At 47.3% G+C, this 21,352-nt stretch overlaps 1 protein-coding gene across 2 annotated transcripts in view; it reads left to right on the top strand.

The window, feature by feature from the left end:
* Positions 1 to 16,865, top strand: part of SLC7A8 (solute carrier family 7 member 8) — a 58,239-nt gene extending 41,374 nt beyond the window's left edge. For both annotated transcript variants that reach the window (XM_066387916.1, XM_066387917.1), the window contains 7 exons: positions 1,118 to 1,271; positions 1,895 to 2,018; positions 3,440 to 3,543; positions 9,772 to 9,868; positions 12,112 to 12,261; positions 14,094 to 14,271; positions 14,779 to 16,865. In XM_066387916.1, the coding sequence (XP_066244013.1) occupies positions 1,118 to 1,271; positions 1,895 to 2,018; positions 3,440 to 3,543; positions 9,772 to 9,868; positions 12,112 to 12,261; positions 14,094 to 14,271; positions 14,779 to 14,882 (911 nt within the window). In that variant the 3' untranslated portion in view covers positions 14,883 to 16,865. The remainder of the gene's footprint in view (positions 1 to 1,117; positions 1,272 to 1,894; positions 2,019 to 3,439; positions 3,544 to 9,771; positions 9,869 to 12,111; positions 12,262 to 14,093; positions 14,272 to 14,778) is intronic.
* Positions 16,866 to 21,352: the final 4,487 nt, after the last annotated feature.

The raw sequence follows: 21,352 nt of genomic DNA, 5'->3' as shown, positions 1-21,352 counted from the left end.
TCCCTCCAAATCTGATCTCAGTGCTTTCTCCTGATCATTCTAATCTCTTTATTTACTGTCCCAATGCCAGATTACAGATGAATATGTAAAGTCGGCAGCCTTTCTTGAGGGACCCCTGTGTGCAGGACACTGTGCTTAGGGTTGGGAAGGAAATTTAAAAGCTCTTTGCTGAAGGACTCCTGTCCTCAGGGAATCTACACCATGAAAAGGGAGACCAAATACATATCTTAGAAAGAAACAGTTAGAAATGGACAACAAAAGCAAAGCAGGCTTGACCTGGTTTAGTCAGGTGGAAGCTTATGTTTGTTTATTTATTTATTTTTCAGGGACAGAGAGAGGGATAGATAGGGAGAGAAAGACAGGAATGGAGAGAGATGAGAAGCATCAATCATCAGTTTTTTGTTGCGACACCTTAGTTGTTCACTGATTGCTTTCTCATATGTGCCTTGACCGCGGACCTTCAGCAGACCGAGTAACCCCTTGCTTGAGCCAGCGACCTTGGGTCCAAGCTGGTGAGCTTTGCTCAAGCTGGCAACCTTGGGGTTTTGAACCTGGGTCCTCCGCATCCCAGTCCGACGCTCTATCCACTGTGCCACTGCCTGGTCAGGCGGAAGCTTATGTTTGAATGTTTGTTGTTCTTGATGCTTTCTTCATGAGAATGTACAAATTTAAATATCATGGAAAGTGGTCAGGAGACTGGCAAGGGCTCTAATCCTGCATTTCCAAAACCTAGCAAACCAGTTCCAATTTACCCTGCTAGTCCCCCAAGTTACCCTGCCCTTCCCAGTGACCTTCCCCTGGCCTTTCCTTCCAAGTAACTTTGCCTTGTAAAAAAAAAAAAAAAAATATATATATATATATATATATATATTTATTCAGAACTGTGCTTTGAACCTGAGCCCCCATTGGACTAATGGTTACCAAGTTCTGGGAGGTCTTAGAGCTGTATTTCCCTGTTCCTTTGGCCCCACTTCTCTAATACATAGGGTTTACTGGAGACAAAAAAATGAGTTGAATCATCACCACAGGGAGTGGTGGAGACCAGACCAGGCTGGCCAGGGGCTGCTGGGCCTCTGACTGGTCTTTCCGAGCTGTTACTTGCCCCTTTTGTGCACAGGCGAATACTTCTGGCTGGAGCCAAAGAACGCATTTGAGAATTTCCAAGAGCCCAACATCGGCCTCATTGCACTGGCTTTCCTCCAGGGTTCCTTTGCTTATGGAGGCTGGAACTTTCTTAATTATGTCACTGAGGAGCTTGTTGATCCCTACAAGTAAGTACAAATAGCCCAGGTCTTCCTCTCTTCCAGAAAAGGGCCAAGGTACATGCTACTGGAAAGAGAGAGCTAGGTGCCCACTGCCCACTTCTCCACAGACTTCCAGCCCCAAGTCTGATCATGACTTGGTCCAACCTGAAGAAACAGTGCACTTGCCAGGAACTTAGCCCACTTGCCACTCACTTGACCAGGGGAAGAAAAAAAGACCTCGTGACTGTACCAGAGTAGGTTAGAGGCTAAAAACTATGCTGAGATAACACTGCTGCCTTAGAGAATGAAATGTGCCCTGAGTGGTTTGCAGGTATCTTACTCACCTGTTTTGGGACAGGTGGATCTTTGTGTCTTGAGGCAGGGGAAGGGTTACATTGTGGAGATTTTGGTCAAGAAGAGATCAATGAGCGTGGAATGTATTTCCAGCCTAAGCTATTTCATTTCCTTTAAATTATTCTGCCCATATTGAGACAGATTCCTCCCCCTACCCCTCTAGGGAGAGGGAACATCAGAGAAGTTTGCAACGTCCGCTTCATGTAGATAAACAGAAGGCACTCCCCAGACCTTATGATAAGGCCGGTGATCCCAGGTGCCAGTCCTTCCTCCTCTCACCTCCTCTCCCTCTACAGGAACCTTCCTAGAGCCATCTTCATCTCCATCCCACTGGTCACATTTGTGTATGTCTTTGCCAATGTCGCTTATGTTACTGCAATGTCCCCCCAGGAGCTGCTGGCATCAAACGCAGTCGCTGTGGTAAGAAATCAAACTCACAGTCCCTCAAACAAGAGCGTTGACATAGACTTGCCTGCTGAGCTACCTTCCCTTTCCCCTGATTCATGGATCTGTGGAATTGAACATCTCAAGTCCGTAGGGCAGAAACCACATCTTCGAGTGGAGCAAGCTGATGGCCACACTGTACCTAGAAGAGCCACAACGCTGAGATGAGTAGTTGCCACAAAGACTGTATGACCCACAAAGCTGAAACTATTTACTATCTGACCCTTTACAGCCAACTCCTGATCTAGGGAACTTTAAACCTAAATGTGATGATTATATGAAGGAGAAAGGCTTCTCCCCAGAAAGATGTAGTCTTGCAGAAGACATTCCATTGCTCTCTGCCTCCATTTCCACCTCAGAAAATCATGCAGTCTGACTCCTTCGCTCATCAGGGAAAAGTGTGTGCCAGTAAATGATTAGGAAGTAGAAGTGGGTTGTGCCCTTTGGGGAAAGAGATCATGCAGGTCCAAGGCATTGGATTCCTTGATATCCAGGAAAGACCTGGGAGCCATGCTGCTCCCTCACTTGGCTTCCCTTGAGCCATGACCTCAGCCTGCTAAACAGTGTTATCAATTGTCTTAATGAAGATTAAAAAAGAGGCCCTCCAGTGTCCCCTAGCACTAGCCTTCCCCAGCAGGATAGCTATTCTAAACAACCCCTCCACATAATAAATCAAGTATGTACTTGGCTCAGAGATTCTAGAAAGGCTAGTCCCCCAACATTTTAGAGTCCTTCAAGATACATGAAGACTAGTCTATAGTTTTCACCACCTTTTCTTTCTCAGCCTATGTAATAGCTTCTTCTTACCATTTTCCCCTAATATCATATCATTTGTTTCTATCGTTTTAGAAATTCTCACCCTATGAAATAGTATTCATCTCTATTTTACAGATGGGAAAACTGAGGCTCAACAATTAAGAACCTTGTTCAAGGTCTTACAGCTCTTAAGTGTTGGGCTGAGATTGGAGCCCCAATCTTCCCAACTCCCTAGCATACAACATAGTGACATACACTGCAGGTTTCCAGTGCCAGCCCTGCCACTTCGTGGGTGTGTGATCTTTGGCAATATACTAAGTCACTTTGTGCCTCAGTTTCTCCATCCACAAATCAAGAAAACAAATGCTAGTTCATTATTAGCAGTGTTAGTGTTATTACCACACACTGTCTCCTTCAGTTAGCTAGCCCAAAACAGTTATTGACTCCCTGCTGTGTAGTGACCCCCCCCTGTAGGAAGTGGTGGTGGGAGGGGGGCCCAGACACAGACACTGGCCCTCCCCGCAGGAGCTTAACTAGAGACTCGACAAGGTTGGGCCTGGGAGGGAGCATTCCTAGCAGTGACTCACACGTACAGCCTTATGATCTCTGCTTTTCTGCTCACACCTTGTTTTCTCTTCCAGACTTTCGGAGAGAAGCTCTTAGGGGTCATGGCCTGGATCATGCCCATTTCTGTTGCCCTGTCCACGTTTGGAGGAGTCAATGGGTCCCTCTTCACCTCCTCCCGGTGAGTGCTATCCAGTTCCTTTCCAGGCCAGATGCCACTCTGCTCTGCATATTGCTCTGTATATGTGGGGTGCTTGTCTCCATTAGCAGGGTCTTTGTGGCACCTGGGTGGTGACCTTGCAGGGGGTCATTGCTCACATGAGGGCATGTGTGTCTCAGCGTAGATATAGAGAGGTGTATGCTGCTTCTGTGGTTACCTAAGATGTGTGTGCCTTCACATGTTGCGGTGAGAAGCCCCATCCCACCTCATTTCAGCAGGAGCAGGAGGCTGAAAAGGCCCAGGCTGCCTGATGCAGTCCTGAGTCAGGGGCTGTGGTTGGAGGTAGGACTATCTCAACTGCAGCTTCCAGGCCCCTTTCCACTCTCCTGGAAACAGGCTGTGCTGTCTAGAAAGGAACCCCACTGCAAAAGAGATCAAGAGGCACCTGTGCCTGGGGCCTCTGGGCTAGACTCCCAGGAAAATTCTGAGACCAGACTACAAGAGGGACGACATCATCTCTGAGCATCCTGAGGGTGCACGCTCCTCTCTGCTCCACAGACAGGCAGCTGTGGGAAGTCTTAGCATGACCACCCCTGAAACCCAGATGGACTCACTCATGTGAAGCGAGGGGGCTGGGGAAGAGTGAAAGGAAAATGTTTGTCTAAAGCCACATCCTTCACCCCTCTCAGGGAAGCCAGAAGCTCAAATGGGCCCAGAAGTCCTCATCTCCTTCCTCCACACATCTAGGAATCTAACCCCTTAGTGCCCCTTCTTGCTGTCTCCAGAATGGGCTGTGAGAACAGCATGTGCTAGATGATTTCTATTGGTATGGTTCAAGGGGTCTTCCTGTGGTTCTTAGAATGCCCTCTGCACCTGGGACACAGTCCTGCTCAAAGATTCAGCAAAAGGAGTCCCTGAGTTCTACTACTTCTAAAGCCACCATCACATCAGGGAGGAGTTCCCATGAAATGACAAAGGAGTGCCATGATTTCAGGACCCAGGGCAGGAAAAAGGGAGTGTGGGTGTCCCCTGTTCCTCAGGACCCTATGACACACCCACAGCAACCTCGTGTGCGTTACACAGGAGCAGTGGCCACCTGGAGGCCCCAGCTGAGGGCGAGCGGTGGAAGAGCAATGACCCATGAGGCTCTCTGGGATCTATTGGAGGAGAGTGACTGTCTACAGTCACTTTAGAATGGGGTTTGTCCCTCAGGCAGGCCAAGCAGTGGTCTGCGTGCATGTGATAGCTGTGTGTGCATGCAGGAGATGCGGCCTGGTGTACTCAGCCTCTGATTCAGAGGCACGGCTCAACCACCAGGCCTCCTCTGCTCATCTTCCAGTTTCTTCCTTCTTTCTTCCTCCTTCCCTCCTTCTTTCTTTCTCTTACTCTGTTGTGTTTGGGGATATGGAGAAGATGATCCTTCCTGAGAAGTAGGAGTGTGTGTGGGTGTATGTCATGCTTACTGTCATTGTCTCCTCCGTTGTCAGCTAGCTGGTCAAGGATTGTCTCTTGTGAACCTGACAGTTGAAAATGCTGTTGGACCTGGACAACTCCATTGGTCCTGACTGCCTGTGGAGGAGGGGTGTGAATGCAAGACCCTGGCTATGCATGATGAGGCTCAGTTGGGTGCATGAGGCTGCACTGTAGAGGGCTGCAAGGGCCAATGCCATGTGGCTGCATGAATCTAGTGCATTGACCTAGGTATTTGATGATGGCAACCAATGGTGATGCATTTGGGACCATAATAGATTCCCACAATTCTAATAAGCTACTGTTTTCACCCCTCCCAACCCACACACAAATTGCAAAGTAAATGATAGTTCTCTTCAGAACACGCAGCATGGTGGCTCTGTGCCTTTCTGTCTCCACCATGCTGTCCTCTACTTCCCACCCCTTAAGTGCTCTTTTCCCTACAAAAGCCTAGAAGAATGAAAAAGTGGTGTGATTCACACTAATAGATAAATGACTCCTAACAACTTATAGTATTCTCTTTTCTCTCAGTAAAGGAAAGGCAAAAGGCATACTTTTTAAAAATTAATTTATTAATTTTTAGAGAAAGAGGAAGGAAGAGAGAGAGACAGTGATCTGTTCTTATATGAGCCCTGACTGGGCATCTAATTGAAAATCTTTGTGTATAAGGACAATGCTCTAACCAACCGAGCTATCCAGCCAGGGCAGGCCTGCTTTTTTATGTTAAATGTCTCTATTTATTTATTTAGTGAGAAGAGGGGAGATAGTGAGACAGACTCCTGCATGTGACCTGATCAGGATCCACCTGGCAACCTCTGTCTAGGGCCAGTGCTCGAATCAACTGAGCTATCCTCAGCACCTGAGGCTGACACTGGGACCAACCAAGCTATCCTCATGCCTGGGCCAAAGCTTGAACCAATCTAGCCACTGTCTGTGAGAGGGGAAGAGAGAGTGAAGGGGGAGATAGAGGGGAAGACAAGAAAATGGTTGCTTCTCATGTGTGCCCTGACCAGAGATCTAACCTGGGACATCCATATGCCAGGCCAACACTCTATCCACTGAGCCAATTGCCAGGGCCAGAATTTCTCTTTTTAAAAATAACTCTTGCCCTGGCCAGTTGGCTCAGCAATAAAGCATCAGCCCAGCATGTGGATGATCCAGGTTCAATTCCTGGTCAGGGCACACAGGAGAAGCGGCCATTTTCTTCTCCATCCCTTCCCCCCTTCTTTCTCTCTTCCCATTCCACAGCCTGGGGTGCTGAAGATGGCTCCATGGAGTCTCTGCCTCAGGTGCTGAAAATAGCTCGGTTGTGAGCATGGCCCAAGGTGGGCAGAGCATTAGCCCTAGATGGGGGTTGCCCGGGTAGATCCTGGTTGGGGCATATACAGGAGTCTTTCCCTTTATCTCCCCTCCTCTCTTTTGGAAAAAGAAAATAAATAAAAATAACACTTAAACATCAATATCCTGGTCAAAATATTGTACTATAGTTTTACAATATGTTCCAATGGGAGAAACTGAGTAAAAGATACATAGGATCACTCTATTTTATTTCTTATAACTGCATGGGACTCTGTGATTACCTTAAAATAATAATTTTAATTGTTTTAGAAGTTAAAAAATACCCCTGGCCAGCTAGTTCAGTTGGTTAGAGCATCATCCTGATAGGCCAAGGTTGCGAGTTCATCGCCAGTCAGGGAACATACAAGAATCAACCAATGAATGCAGAAATAAGTGGAACAACAAATTGATGTTTTTCTCTAAGATTCATTAAATAAATAAATAAATTAGAAGATAATAAATAAAAGTTAAAAAAATCATTTTTATTTCCATTGCAAATTTTTTGTCTATTTTAGAATTAAAAATTGTTTTGATAACATCTAAGGAAGAAAATTTAAATTATTCATAATCCCACTATCCAGAAATAGTTGGTATTTATTTTTAACTTTTATATTTTTAGCAAGTGAGAGAGAGAGCCTAACCAGGTAGTAGTACAGTGGATAGGGTGTTGACCTGGGTTCTGAAGACACAGGTTTGAAACCCTGATGTATTCAGCTTAGGCGCTAGGTCGCTGACTTGAGCATGTGATCATAGACATGACCTCATGGTCACTGGCTTGGGCCCAAGGTTGCTGGCTTGAGCAAGGGGTCACTGGCTCAGCCTCCCCTGTCTGTCCCTGTCTTTCTCAGAAGAGAAAGAGAGAGAGAGAGCTAAGCAGGAAGGGAGAGAGATGAGAAGCATCAACTCGTAGTTGCGTCACTTTAGTTGTTCATTGATTGCTTCTCATATGTGCCTTGACCAGGGTACTCAAGCCAAGCCAGTGACCCTTTGCTCAAGCCAGTGACCTTAGGCTTCAAGCCAGTAACATTTGGGCTCAAGCCAACGATCATGGGATCATGTCTATGATCCCCATGCTCAAGCTGGCAACCCTGTGATCAAGCTGGTGAGCCTGCGCTCAAGCCAGCAACCTTGGTTTCGGACCTGGGACCTCAGCATATCCACTACACCACCACCAGTCAGGGAATTGATATATTATTTTTAAAAAAACTATTTTAAAGATTTTATTTATTGATTTTAGAGAGAAGAGAGAGAGAGAGAGAGAGAGAGAGAAAGGATGGGAGATGGGGGGGAGGGGGTACAGGAAGCATCAACTTGCTTCTTGTATGTGCATTGACCAGCCAAGCCCAGGGTCTCGAACCAGCAACCTCAGCATTCCAGGTTGACATTTCATCAACTGCCCCACCATAGGTCAGGCTCTAGTTGTTATTTTAACATGTTTTTACATGTCCCGTAAATAATTTTGAAATCAAACTGTATGGAATCATCAACTTTCTATCTTGCTTTTTTCTTTTTTTTTAAGTGTAGTGGTTGATTTTACTTTTTTAAATTTAATTTATTGGGGTGAGCTTGCTTTTTCATTTACATTTTTTTTTAGTGAGAGAAAGAAAGAGAGAGAGAAAGAAACAGAGACAGAGAGGGAGAGAGATGAAAAGCATCAACCCATAGTTGCAGCACCTTAGTTGTTCACTGATTGCTTCTCATACACGCCTTGACCAGGGGGCTCCAGCCAAGCCAGTGACTGCTTGCTCAAGTCACCCTTGCTCAAGCCAGTGACCTTGGGCTTCAAGCCAGCAACATTTGGGCTCAAGCCAGCAAAGAGAGGAAAGAGAGAGAGAGAGAGAGAAAGGGAGAAAGGATGAGCTAGGGGTACGGGAAGCATCAGCTTGCTTCTCGTATGTGCCTTGACATGGGTCATGTCTATGATCCTATGCTCAAGCCAGCAACCTTGAAGTTTTGAACCTGGGTCCTCAGGCCAATGCTTTATCCACTGTGCCACCACTTGGTCAGGCTCAATTACTATATTCTGAGCATGTTGTCATATAATCAGTATTTTTTCTGGAACATTATTATGACTGCATAATGTTGAATTTTATGACTATACCATAATTTATATAATCAATTTCTTCCTTTTAGGCATTTAGGGTATTTCCAATTATTTTTGTTATCAGGATATCTTTGTATATACACCTGTCACTAACTCTCTATTCAGTTCTTTGGGATGGATTTTAGGAATAAACTAAGTAGCTAAGATATAAATTTTAGTCTAAGTAGACTAAGATATAAATTTTTGGTACAATTTACATATAATAAAATACACAGAACCAAAATTGTGCAGATTGATGAGTTTCAACAATTGTAGACAGGTATGTAACCACCACCCACAACAAGATATAGGACATTTCCACATATTCTACAAGTTCCCAGGTGTCGCTTTCTGGTCCACCATGTGTTCCGCACCCCCAGAGACAACCACTTTCTGACTAGGATAGGAATACTTTCTTTTTTTTTAAGATTTTATTTATTTATTTTTTTTACAGAGAGAGGAATAGACAGGAACAGACAGGAATGGAGAGATGAGAAGCATCAATCATTAGTTTTTCGTTGTGGGTTGCAACACCTTAGTTGTTCATTGATTGCTTTCTCATATGTGTCTTGACCGCGGGCCTTCAGCAGATCGAGTAACCCCTTGCTCGAGCCAGCAACCTTGGGCTCAAGCTGGTGAGCTTTTGTTCAAACCAGATGAGCTTGCGCTCAAGCTGGTGACCTCGGGGTCTCGAACCTGGATCTTCCGCATCCAAGTCGGACGCTCTATCCACTGCGCCACCGCCTGGTCAGGCTATTTATTCATTTTAGAGAGGAGAGAGAAAGAGAGAGAGAGAGAAGTGGGGAGGAGCAGGAAACATCAACTCCCATATGTGCCTTGACCAGGGAAGTCAGGGTTTCGAACCAGCGACCTCAGTGTTCCAGGTCGACGTTTTATCCACTGCGCCACCACAATCAGGTAGGATAGGAATACTTTTAAAGCTTTCCTTGTATTGTTCAGTCCCCATGTGTCCCGTGAGGATGTAGAAGGCACATTTTTTATGGCATTAAGGCCTTAGGCAAAGGAAGAGAGGTTTCTCCCGCAACAGCACTCCAGGCATTAAGAGAGACCCACAGAGTGACAACACAATCATTAGTAACCTCAAGCCACCCAGGCCACACCCGAGGTCTCCATGCACCCAGGATCCATCCACTTATCCACTGGCTGCTTCTGGTTTGCCTGCATCTGCATTTGTGATTGTGGGTCCTGTGACTAGTGGGCTGGAAGATGTGCATGAGAAGGGTGATCCTTCGGTGTGGGCAGAAGGGAGGCATGGATGAGGGGTCCTGGGCTGGGGAAGGAGCTTCCTGGGGTAGTCCATGGGCTATCCCAGGCTGACCTGCTTTTTTCTCTGCCAGGCTATTCTTCGCTGGAGCCAGGGAGGGCCACCTTCCCAGTGTGTTGGCCATGATCCATGTGAAGCGCTGCACCCCTATCCCAGCCTTGCTCTTCACAGTAAGGTCCCCTCCTTCTGCCGGTCCTACACATACCCTGCCTCTCGTGCTAGCTCTGAGTTGGGAGTTCACACTTCCCCCACATACCTCTGGTAACCTATCTTCTGTTCCTAGGTTTAACCAGTTCTAGATAATCTGGCAAATGGTATACATGAGTTTTACTAACATCAAGAGCTATAACAAGTGAAGAACCTATATCCTGAAAGAACTTAAGGGTCTTAGGCCGGGTCATTTCCACTTGCCCATCCTTTTGGGTCAGAATGAAGTGACTTTCTCAAAATTTTAAATATTTTTTTAACTTTATTCAGTTTTTTTAGAGAGAGAGAGACACAGAGAGAGAGAGAGAGAGAGAGAGAAGGGAGAGGAGCAGAAAGCATCAACTCTCATATTGCCTTGGCCAGGCAAGCCCAGTGTTTTGAACCGGCAACCTCAGTGTTCCCAGGTCAACACTTTATCCACTGCGCCACCACAGGTCAGGCTCTTTCTCAAAATTTTATAACCTCACACAGAAATTTCTCCTTTCTAGGCTCTCCTTTGCACCTACTGCCCACAGGGTTGCGGCTTTGAGCCTCTGCCCCCACAGATGACCACCACATATCCCCACCCCTTCCCATCGATCTTCTTGCCCCAGGAGGCTCTGCCAGTCTCAAGAAATATCACTGAAACAAATTCAGTGTTAAGGGTGCACCAAATCAGAAAAATCATAAAGAAAAGAAGACTGGCTCTGGCCAGTGGGCTCAGTGGATAGAGCATTGGCCCAGCATATGGACATCCTGGGTTTGATTCCTGGTCAGGGCACACAGAGAAGTGACCATCTGCTTCTCCCCCACCCCTTTCCCCCTTCTCACCCTCTTCCCCTCCTGCAGCTAGTGGCTCAATTTGTTCAAGCATCACCCCAGGCACTGAGGATAGCTCTGTTGGTCCAAGTATCAGCCTCAGGTGCTAAAAATAGCTGGGTTGATTTGAGTATCAGCCCTAGATGGGAGTTGCCAGGTGGATCCTGGCTGGCACGCATACAAGAGTCTGTCTCACTATCTCCCCTCCTCTCACTTAAAAAAAAGAAAAAGAAAAGAAAGGAAGACTGGTACACTGAAAATGGAGAAAAGGAAAGTTGGGATAGGGGGGATGGGAATAAAATGACCCCAGAGTAGAATCACTTAGAGAAAGCAAAAAGAAAGGACAAAGATTTGTCTCTATGAGCCTTTTAATTTTTTTTTTCCTTCTGGATCCTGAATAAAACGTTGAAAATTACTTTGGTCTACCAGAGAAGCAGTTGGACCAGAATAGTAGAACTCTTATAAGTCAAGGGCATTGGTTGTACAATATTAGGGGAAATTTCAGAATGTTCAGATATAGGAAGAAGGTCATCGTGATTAGTTAGTTATGAAAGGTGACCGAAGAAAACTCAATACCCCCAGTAGGCCACAAACACTTTTTCAGTTTGAGCTGTTGATGCAGCACTATGACTACAAGGCAAGTACAGTAAGAATCTGGCTTATTCACTCATTAAAATCTTCTTAACTATTTTCACCATCAGATCTCACAGGAAAACTGAACCTTCTATAGGCCTTAACATATTAGCAGAGGGGAAGAACACTGTTCCAAGATAGCACTGAGATGATTTTGAAGTTGGAAAGTAGATTCTATTAAGAACACTTCTCAAGAATGTCATGAGGATTAAACAAGTTAATATTTGTAGAATGTGAAGAATGAAGCCTGGCTCCGAATAAGTGCTATAACTGTTTATGATATTTTAAAAAGAAAGAAGAAGAAGGAGGAAAAATAAATTAGATGACTCAGACAGGAGAAGAGGATGAGGGCAAGATAAAGCCTTAATCTGTAGGGACTGTCTTCCCTAAAATGATAAAATGAAATTAACTTGAGTTACAACCAAGGAACATAAATGAGACTAGGACGGACACGGAGCCAGGCATCACCAGTGTGGCCAAGCCAGTTATTTATGGCTAAAATCTGTTCTGACTGGTTACTACTGCCCATGCCACACCAGTGATTAAATACCTGTGTTTTAATTATCACCCCCGCAGTTGGAAAGAACTTCCTGGCAATGTGAAGGTGTTAGCAATGGCCTGGGTTTCTAGGGGAGGTTATAAAGTCTTCATTTTGAGACTTCCTTTATGAGCTGGCATCATCTGCCTGAAGCAGGGCTGCAGTCCCTGACCAGTAAACAACTCCAGTCTCCAAAGATCCTTCCTATCACTGATATGCTTCTCCCATTCCCCCCAGTGCATCTCCACCCTACTGATGCTGGTCACCAGTGACATATACACACTCATCAACTATGTGGGATTCATCAACTACCTCTTCTATGGAGTCACAATTGCTGGACAGATCGTTCTTCGTTGGAAGGAGCCTGACATCCCCCGTCCCATCAAGGTGTGAAAAACTCCCCATGGTGGTCCCCCCCTAAACACGAAGCAAGGGCCATGTGTGAATGCGGCAGCTACTTATTTCCATTCTCTGCTGGGGACAGGACTAGAGCAAATTGCAGCTGGAAAGATAAATTAGATTAAATGATGTTTTCATCATGTCATTCCTTTGTTTCCTGTGACTGTCTTAAACTCCAGCTGATTGTTCAAGGCTCCCTCATCTCTCTAGCATTCCCCTCGACTCTCTAGTCTGGTCAATCTCTTCCTTGCCCCTCCAGAGAGCTAGATCCACTTGTGCTATATTTCTACCCCAGAATGAGTTTCCTCTTTCCATTTGCCTATTCAAATTCTATCCATTTTCCATACAAGCTTCAAGCACCTCCTCTTCTTTGAAGCTTCCCAACCCACTCCAGCCATCCATGGGTGAGCTTTCCTTTTTAAACTACTGTAGCCCTATACATAGCAGGGCACCCAGTAAACCTATTGATTGTTACAAGAAGTAACTGTGATGGCAATGACAGGATTGCTCAGAACAAAATTGGCAAGAGTGCTCTGGATTTTCCTGCAAATCGGAAGAATAGAATATAGTCCTGAATTATTTGAACAATTGTACTTTGGAAACAGAGGGAAACTAGATGCTTTTGGAAGCTTCTTCCAGCTGAAAAACCAACGGCTCTCCAAATTTCTGTTTTCCACTGCCACTTTCCTACCACTCTTAACAACCTGCTATAGGGAGGAGGAGGATGTAGAGGAAGCCCATCTCCCCACCACATGCACACCCCCTAAGAGGAGAGGACAAGGAGGAGAAAGGTGGTTACATCTAGAGGCTTGACAAGGACTCTACTGGGAACTCTCACTTGTGGTCAACTAGACGGAATGGAGCCCAGAGAGAGATCTTCTTTCTGAATAAAGTCAAGGCTCCAGACTGCCTTATACCATGCTAGGTTTCCTGATTTATTGGATCTTGGAAGATTTATCTTCTCAAATTGCTGGAGAGAAATAAATTGGGACTGATGCCTGGTGAGAGGGGTGGCCATTGCCCCATGCCCAGATGAGGGCCCTGCCAAGAAGTAGGCGAGGGGCAAGAAGCCTGACTGACTCAGGTAATTTCCTTCTTGTCCCTCACTCATTTGTCCACCTCTCCTCCACCATAGGACCTCAGCAAGTATATACCAGCAAGCTTATCAGTCCCCATGGGCTGCTCTGGCTGCCACAGGTACATGGCATAGGTGACAAGGCCTTGCTTGATCCCACTCAGGAAGGAGGAGATGGACAATGAGGACCGTTCCCTCCTTGGGTCACCCCTTCTCTTCTTGTTCCACTGCCCAAGTTCGTCAACATTTGTTGACACAACACTTGCCCTATCTAAGCTCAGAGCATGGGAGGCTCAGAGTTGAGTAAAGCCCAGCCTTTTCACTCAGAAGTGCTCCCTGAGCCTGATCAGGCAGTGGCGCAGTGGATAGAACATTGGACTGGGTTGTGGAGGACCCAGGTTCGAGACCCCGAAGTCGCCAGCTTGAGTGCGGGTTCATCTGGTTTGAGCAAGGCTCACCAGCTTGAGCCCAAGGTCACTGGCTTGAGCAAGGGGTCACTCGGTCTGCTGTAGCCCCCTAGTCAAGGCACATATGAGAAATCAATCAATGAACAACTAAGGAGCCGCAGCAAAGAATTGATGTTTCTCATCTCTCTCCCTATCTGTCCGTATCTGTCTCTCTCTCTGACTCTCTCTGTCTCTACCACACACAAAAAGGAAGTGCTCCCTGAGGGTAAAGAAAAGAGAAGGTGCCATGATCCTGGGGCCTTGGGGTCCACACAGCTAACAATACCTCTGTTCTACAGATCAACCTGCTGTTCCCCATCATCTACTTGCTGTTCTGGGCCTTTCTGCTGGTCTTCAGCCTGTGGTCGGAGCCTGTGGTGTGTGGCATAGGCCTGGCCATCATGATGACAGGAGTGCCCGTCTATTTCTTGGGTGTTTACTGGCAACACAAGCCCAAGTGTTTTAATAACTTCATCAGTAAGTTGTTGAAATCTCTGGGTGGCTACAGGGCCTTCTGGTCTAGGATAGAGTGGTCAGTGGCCTGGCAAGGGAACCCCATCAAAATCAGGAGGTCTAGGCTGGGCCATAGAGCTCTGAGGAAGGAGCCGGGGGCAGGAAGTGGGGGGAGGCTGTGCCAGGCACCTCTGAAGAGAGAACAGCTGAGGTTTCCACACAGACTCTACACCTGCAGGAACAGACACCTTGATAGCTCTCATGCAGGAGCTGCCCTGGGCTGGGTGGAGACCAGTGGCGGCCCTGGAACTGATGGTCAGTAGGTGTGGATGGTGGAAAACTGGGGCCTTGATGAGCCAGGGGCAGCCGGCAAACAGGCTGCCCATACAGGAGGAGGGTGAGGAGTGTCTCCCAGAGGGGGAATCTCCTAAAGGCAGTGGAGGCTCTGCTGAGGCAAAACCTGGGCCAGGAGAGCGGGGAAGAGCATGCCTACTCAGCACTGACCTGGTTTTCATGTGACCTCTTCCACAGAGTTGCTAACCCTGGTGAGCCAGAAGATGTGTGTGGTTGTGTACCCCAATGTTGGGGGGAGCTCGGGGACAGAGATGATAAATGAGGACACAGACGAACAGTGACAACCCATCAGTCAAACCACTGCCTCCAAGGACAAGGACTCGGTGGGGGAGACCCACCCCTGAGGATCACCATCCCCTCTCAGCTGCCTCTTCCCTCCTTCACTCCCTTTCTGCCCTCCTTCCATGCCTGGGTACCCCAAACACTCATGCCTCTACTTCTGTCAAGCAGGGGCAGGTCCTGGGGGTGGGTGGCGAGAAACTCTAAACAAAAACACTGATATTTGTACCCAAAGAACTAGCCCTTCATCCCCAAGACCTGTGTCCAAAGCCAGGACTGCCCATGCTCCGAGCTGTGAGGGGAGAGTGGAGCTGCAGGGGTACCTACCGTGCCCTCCCTCCCCTGCCTACGCCCTTGTTGCCTCCTCAGGAACCTGAGTTGAGCAATGCCTACTCTTCCCATTCCTGAGCCCAAGCCCTCAGCTCTGAAGAAAGTGGCAGCAACAAGCAAGAGAAAGTAGTCTGGGGGGCAACAGACTCAAGCAAATCTGTCACCATTAAAAGCCGGCTGGAGAGACCTGTATCCCCTCCCTTCACTAGGGACCCAAGAAGTCAGAGGTGACGCTTTCCCCTGCCCTCTACCCCACTCCTCCCCCTATGCCTTCACCGACCCTAGCCTGGGCTCCCAGTCCAGTAAGAGTCCTGTGGACACCATCCCACCCCACCCCACGCCCTGCTGAGCTAAGGACCAACAAAGCCAGGGGGACTGACCCTCCCTAGACCCCCAGCCAGGCCTGTAGAGCAGATTAGAAAGGCTCAGGCTGCAGAAACCCAGCCCTGCCCCTGGCCCCTGCCCCCTGCATCCTGTCCCCTGCCCCCAACTGGGTGCCAAAGCTTCCAGAAGCCAGAAATTTCTCACCTAATGACAAAGGAACTCAGCTTCTCCCTTTCCATCCCCCTGGGAAGAATAGTCACCCTGTCACCCTGCAGCTCTGTTCCCAACACACAGCCAGCACTGCCTGTGCCCCATCGTGCCCTTTTCTTCCTCTCTGAACCTTGGCTCTGGGACTTCCAGACCTCCGACTGGGTGTGAAGGCTCCCCAAGCCTTTCAGGCCTGAAACCCGAGCCAAATCAGCCTTAAGTCACCTTCCATCCAAGAACTGGACCTAAAAATACTCCCTTATTTCTAACCTTCAGGGCAGACCTGGAACGAAAAGCTTTGCCCAGAGAGAGGGTGCTTCCCCATCTCCCCAGAGGTGCCATTTGGGAGGAAGTATATTCTGGCGGCCAGTTCCTCCCTCTTCCCCCAGCTCAAATAACCCCTCCCTCTTGGTATCACCACTGTCCTGTCTTCAGACAGCCTGTAGGGGAGGGTAAGAAGTCAGTAGCAGAAGGTGCCTACCTTAGAGGCCCTCAGAAAAGTCTGTTGTTCATGGTATGAGGACTCCGGCAGAGACTACCTTTCCCTATGTTCCAAAGAAAGGAGGTAGTGTTTGCCCTGGGCCTTGAGCCTTCCCGCCACACCTGTTGTGCTAAAGACTGGGATCCTTTTATCCCAAAGCAAGAGTGTCTTCATTCCCCCAACCCCCATGCTTACACTGGAATACCTAGGAAAGCCCCTCTGGCCCACTTGGCTCTGTCAGCTTCCTGCCCCCCTGCCTGGCCCTTCATTGGTGCGATGCCAAGTTTGGTCTGAGTTATAGTCCCGTCTGAGTAGACTCCAAGCAGGTTGGGGCTGGCCCCTGGAGGGTCAGGGGACCATCCTTTCACTCCTTCTTCTCATTCCTCCAGCCTCCTTCTCACCTCCAATTATTTTGTTTTTTTTGTTTTTTTAAGTGGATGCCTTACTTTTTGGATATTTTTGAAGCTGGCATTTCTATTTCTTTTGGATTTTTTAATGTAAGGTTGTTTTGGGGAGCCGGAAGTTAGTTATACCTGGATGATAATCTTTTTTCTTGAATTAGTTTAGGTTTTAGGGGGTTGGTTGGTTTGTTTTGTAGAAAGTTTTGGGTTTTTTCTTTTGATGTAATAAAATTTGAAATGGAAATGAAGTTGGTGGTGTTGATAATTCAGCGGCCCTTATGAGACAGAGTCTCCAGGCATTTGTGTCTTTGTCAGGAGGTCTTTGGTTACCAGGTTCTTTCCAAAATGGTGTTCCTAAAGGCCTCACTCTGTCCCAGGGACCCAATGTCAGTACTTTCAAATAGCCACCTATCATTTTAATCTTTTAGACTTTATTTATTGATTTTAGAGAAATTGAGAAGGGAAGGGGAGTGGGAAGCACCAACTCATCATAGTTGCTTCTTGTATATGCCTCGACTGGCAAGTCCAGGGTTTCAAACCTGTGAACTCAGCATTCCAGGTCGATGCTTTATCCACTGAACCACCACAGGTCAGGTGCTACCTATCATTTTGAACCAAAAACTTTCTCTCTCATTTCTTCTGTCAAGTCACGAAGTGTTATTAAGTTCCTGCTCTGCCTGGCCTGTGGTGGCACAGTGGATCAAGTGTCAACCTAGAGCGCTGAGGTCATCAGTTCATATCCTGGGCTTGCCTGGTCAAGGCCCATATGAGAGTTGATGCTTCCTGCTCCTCCCCACCTCTCTCTCTCTCCCTAAATAAATAAAATCTTAAAAAAAAAATAATAAAGTTCCTGCTCTATGCCCTGTGCTGAGTGCGCTGAGGGCCTGCAGACTAGCAGGCTGGGAAGAACCCCATCACTACCCAAGGTGGGAATGTGAGTACCAAACTGAGGAGAGGAAGGAGGCAGAAGTGGTACCCAAGGTCTGGTCAGCAAAGGCTTCTGGTACCGGGACAGCTAGAGGGAAATGAAAAAGAAAGGGACAGCCTTATCCTGTGGAGAGATGCAGAGGGGGACTTAGGAGAGCTGAGTCCAAGGTCCTCGATAGGAGAGGCTGGGAGATGAAGTGGGGTCCACTTAGCTGTACAGAACCACTGAAGAGGGAGATTTCTAGGTGGAAGACTAGGAGGACTATTGGACTAGGACAAAGGAAGAAGTGGCTAGGGTAGAAACGAGGACCTCCTGATGCTCTGGGTTAACTGCTAGAGGAAGTGGATGAGACGAGAGCCAGTCCTTGCTTAGAGTCCTTTTGTGGGCAGCCCGCCCACTGCCTGTCCTGGAATTCCAGAGCCAGCACTGCTGACAGACATGGGCAGGAGTGGGTATGGTGTAGAAGAGTGTTAAAACATTACCCCCACCACCTGGGCCACTGTGAGGACACAGAAAGGCAAGATGGCTCTATTCCCTGTCCTGGCTGGCCCTAATACGCCTGCTTTGTACCTGGTGTTCTTCTAGACTGAGGTTGGAAGCTTGCCATTCACAAGGGCACAGACACACTTGGCTTTGAGTCCTAGGTCAGCCACTGAACAGCTGTTTGTCCTTGGGCAAGTCATTTAACCTATTCAGCACTTTTTGGGGTGAGCGGGAGCATAACTGTCATATAAGTACTGCGCGTTAACCGATTGCGCCACTGGAACCCCAAGCATTGAATCTAATTTCATAATGTTTTCAATCTCCTACCCCAAGGTTGTCCTAAAAGAGTGAGGGCAAAACTAGGCAGAGGCCAGTCTTGTGTAAGAGGCCCTTCTCCAATCCTCATAGCCAACCTTTGGGAGCCCTTCTTCCCTGAAACACACTTTTGCTTTCCTGGGGCTGCCCAAGGTCTCCTCTATGTCACCCCATTCCAGCAAGTCTAGGCCTCCCCAATCTTTCCTTGCTCCAGTCTGTGGAGATACTTGTCCCTGTGGGCCCCCTCTCTCTCTGTAAGGTGACACTTGCTGATCTTTTCAACCTGGTCAAATAAGCAAATATGGGTCTCCTCCTGAGCAACATGCATTTATTTTTAACCAGGGCCTTTCACCTGTCTTAACCCTGTCAGTCACTTTATGCTAGGAACTCAGAGGCTCAGACCTTAGGGACCTTGGGAGACTTTTGAAGATCACTGAAATCATAGCTGCTTAAGCATTTATTTATTGGTATAGTCACACAACAAATCTTTTTGTAACCACTGTGTCCAAGAATTTTGCTATATGCTATGGTATAGCAAACTTATTCCTGAACCTTCCAACTCAGCACAGTCTTCAAATATACTGCTCACAAAAATTAGGGGACATTTCAAAATTAATATGAAGTTATAAAATATCCCCTAATTTTTCTGAGCAGTATACATTTTTTTCCATTTACCGATTAAGGATATGCATACATTTCTATGTGCCTGTCCTTAATTTTAATTCAGATAATGTCACTACAGCTAAAGAGGTCCAAAAGATGCATCTGACCTTACCCTGAAGGAGCAGATAGCCTACGGGGAGAAGGCAAGAACACACACAGCACAAATGTGTGCCTTTCACCACATCACTGATTGCCCACTCTGGCTGGACTCCAGCTACTGGAGACGGGGCTGAGCTGGACAGGCTTCTAGAGCCCATGCAGTCAGTGCCTGGTACCTTAAGTGTTCAAAGGTGTTTGTCAAACTGAAACATCAGATGAGTGTGCAGACCGTGTATCTGTTTAGGAGACACAGATAAACGTCAATGGTTGGTCAGAGGAAGGGCAGAAAGAGACTGAACATTACTTTCTGTAATTATCTTATTCAAAGTGTAGTTAAACAACCTAACCAAGTAGGAACTACTGCCATCTTACAAGATTAAGTAACTTGTCCAAGGTCATCAAGCTAGCGACAAAGGCAGGATTTGAGCCTAGGTCTGACACTTCACCTTCATGCTCAACCACCACCCTGTTGGAAAGACTTGGTAAAAGAGGTGGTCTTTGGATTGAGGCAGGTTACAGAGTCAGTAAGGTAATATACATACATTGCTTTAGTTCATGCAAACAGGCAGCAACTGCAGAAACAAGAAGAAAATGATCCTGCTGACCAGGGAGACTTTCTTTCAGCTCCTGAGCAATTATACAGAACCCAAGAATCCCCCAGCCTTTGGCTCTGCCCTTCCCAACGTCCTTCCAGCTCCATATGCCCTCCTCCCCTGCCCAAACATCCAGGGCACCTCTTCCTGGCCAAACCCTTAGGTTACTGGGAAACACTGATGTCAGTACATCAGCAACGTCAGCCACCTGCCTGGGAAGAGAGAGACCCGAGATCACTTATCTCCCCACCGCCAGAACTGGCCATCTCATTTCCTGCCAGCTCTATTTGCACACCTCCCTGCTTCCTCCAGCGCCAGTTCACTCACTGCTGATGCTCTCCCCCTCCCCAAGGGTGGCTGAGGGAGAGCAAAGAAGGCTCTCTGAGTTATACAGCCCTCCCTTTCCCTATCCCTTCTTACCTGGGGGTTTCAAGAGCTAACCCACTGCCCTTTCCCCCAAGATCAATACGGCATGCTTGAATGACCTTGGGCAACTCTGCCTCTCAGCCTTGTTTTCTTCACTTATATGTCAATGATAAAAATACCATTTGTCTTGCTTACCTTCCTGATTAACTCACAGGGAAACAACATGAAAAAGTGTATGTTTCAATGATTGAAAAAACATAACAAGAAAATGCCAGGTTTTCACAGTCATCACTAATATTTCAAAGTTGAGGAGGAATTTCCTCCTCATTGAAACAAGGCCCTGTCAGTCTGCCCACTCTCCGTGTAATTGCACCGCAAGTCCTCAGTCTCAACCATGTTCCCTCTTCCTCCTTCCCCACGGACCCATAACCCGTGTTCCACCAGTGCCAGGGATTGTGGGAGGTTGCCCTCTGCCGGCCGCCTGATTCCTGACCACAGAAGCCCCTCAAGTCCGGGTTTTAGACCAATATTGCCACCTGATGGTCCACAGAGGCACTGCTGCCAAACTGAATTAGCTCAACTCGAGTGCCTGTTTGCCACAGGGTCTTTAGAAACAGAGAAGACAGAACAAATCACCCCATCTGTTTCCTGAGATCTGTCTTTGGGATGATGCAGATCTTCCCATGCCAGATCAGGGGTTTTAGAGAAAACACTTCAAACCCTGCATGAGAAACTCCTAGGGTATTGTGGTGTAGAAAGGGAGAAAGGAAGAGGTACTAACTTCGAGGGATAACCTGCCTGACGCATAGGCAGCTCTGTTTGCATATTTTATTTTAGTATTTGATGCCATACATATTCCCTCTGCATTTGCCCCGCTGTGGCCTGGCCCTTAGTGTGCCTGACCTATAAAACCTTCTAGCTCCCCACAAAGCACCAGCATAAAAGAGCCAGTAGCACGTTCCTTTTCACTGAACCTATAGTCCCTTTTCTAGATGAATTTCAACAGATAAAAGCAAGGTCACAGCTGGTGCCTCTGACAGAAGGGCGTGGGAAGGTCCCAGAGAAAAAGAAAAAGGAAGGGAGAGAGGGCCTCCCATGCGACCAAGAGAACAGAGAGCAAGCCCTGAACTTCTCCTGAGGACCCTAAAACCAAACCCCAGGAAGAGGAGATGTCAAAAGACAAGGCTGCTCAAGCCTTACAAGAGGAAGTAGACCCAAGACACATGCATCAAGGTCAGAGAATGGCCATGCAGAAGGAAGACAGCAAACTGAGCTGCAGCGA

The sequence above is a fragment of the Saccopteryx leptura genome, chromosome 6 (genome assembly GCF_036850995.1).
Source record: "Saccopteryx leptura isolate mSacLep1 chromosome 6, mSacLep1_pri_phased_curated, whole genome shotgun sequence".
Classification (NCBI taxonomy): domain Eukaryota; kingdom Metazoa; phylum Chordata; class Mammalia; order Chiroptera; family Emballonuridae; genus Saccopteryx; species Saccopteryx leptura.
The sequence above is the reverse complement of the archived record's forward strand: the minus strand, read 5'-3'. Positions and strand labels throughout refer to the sequence as shown.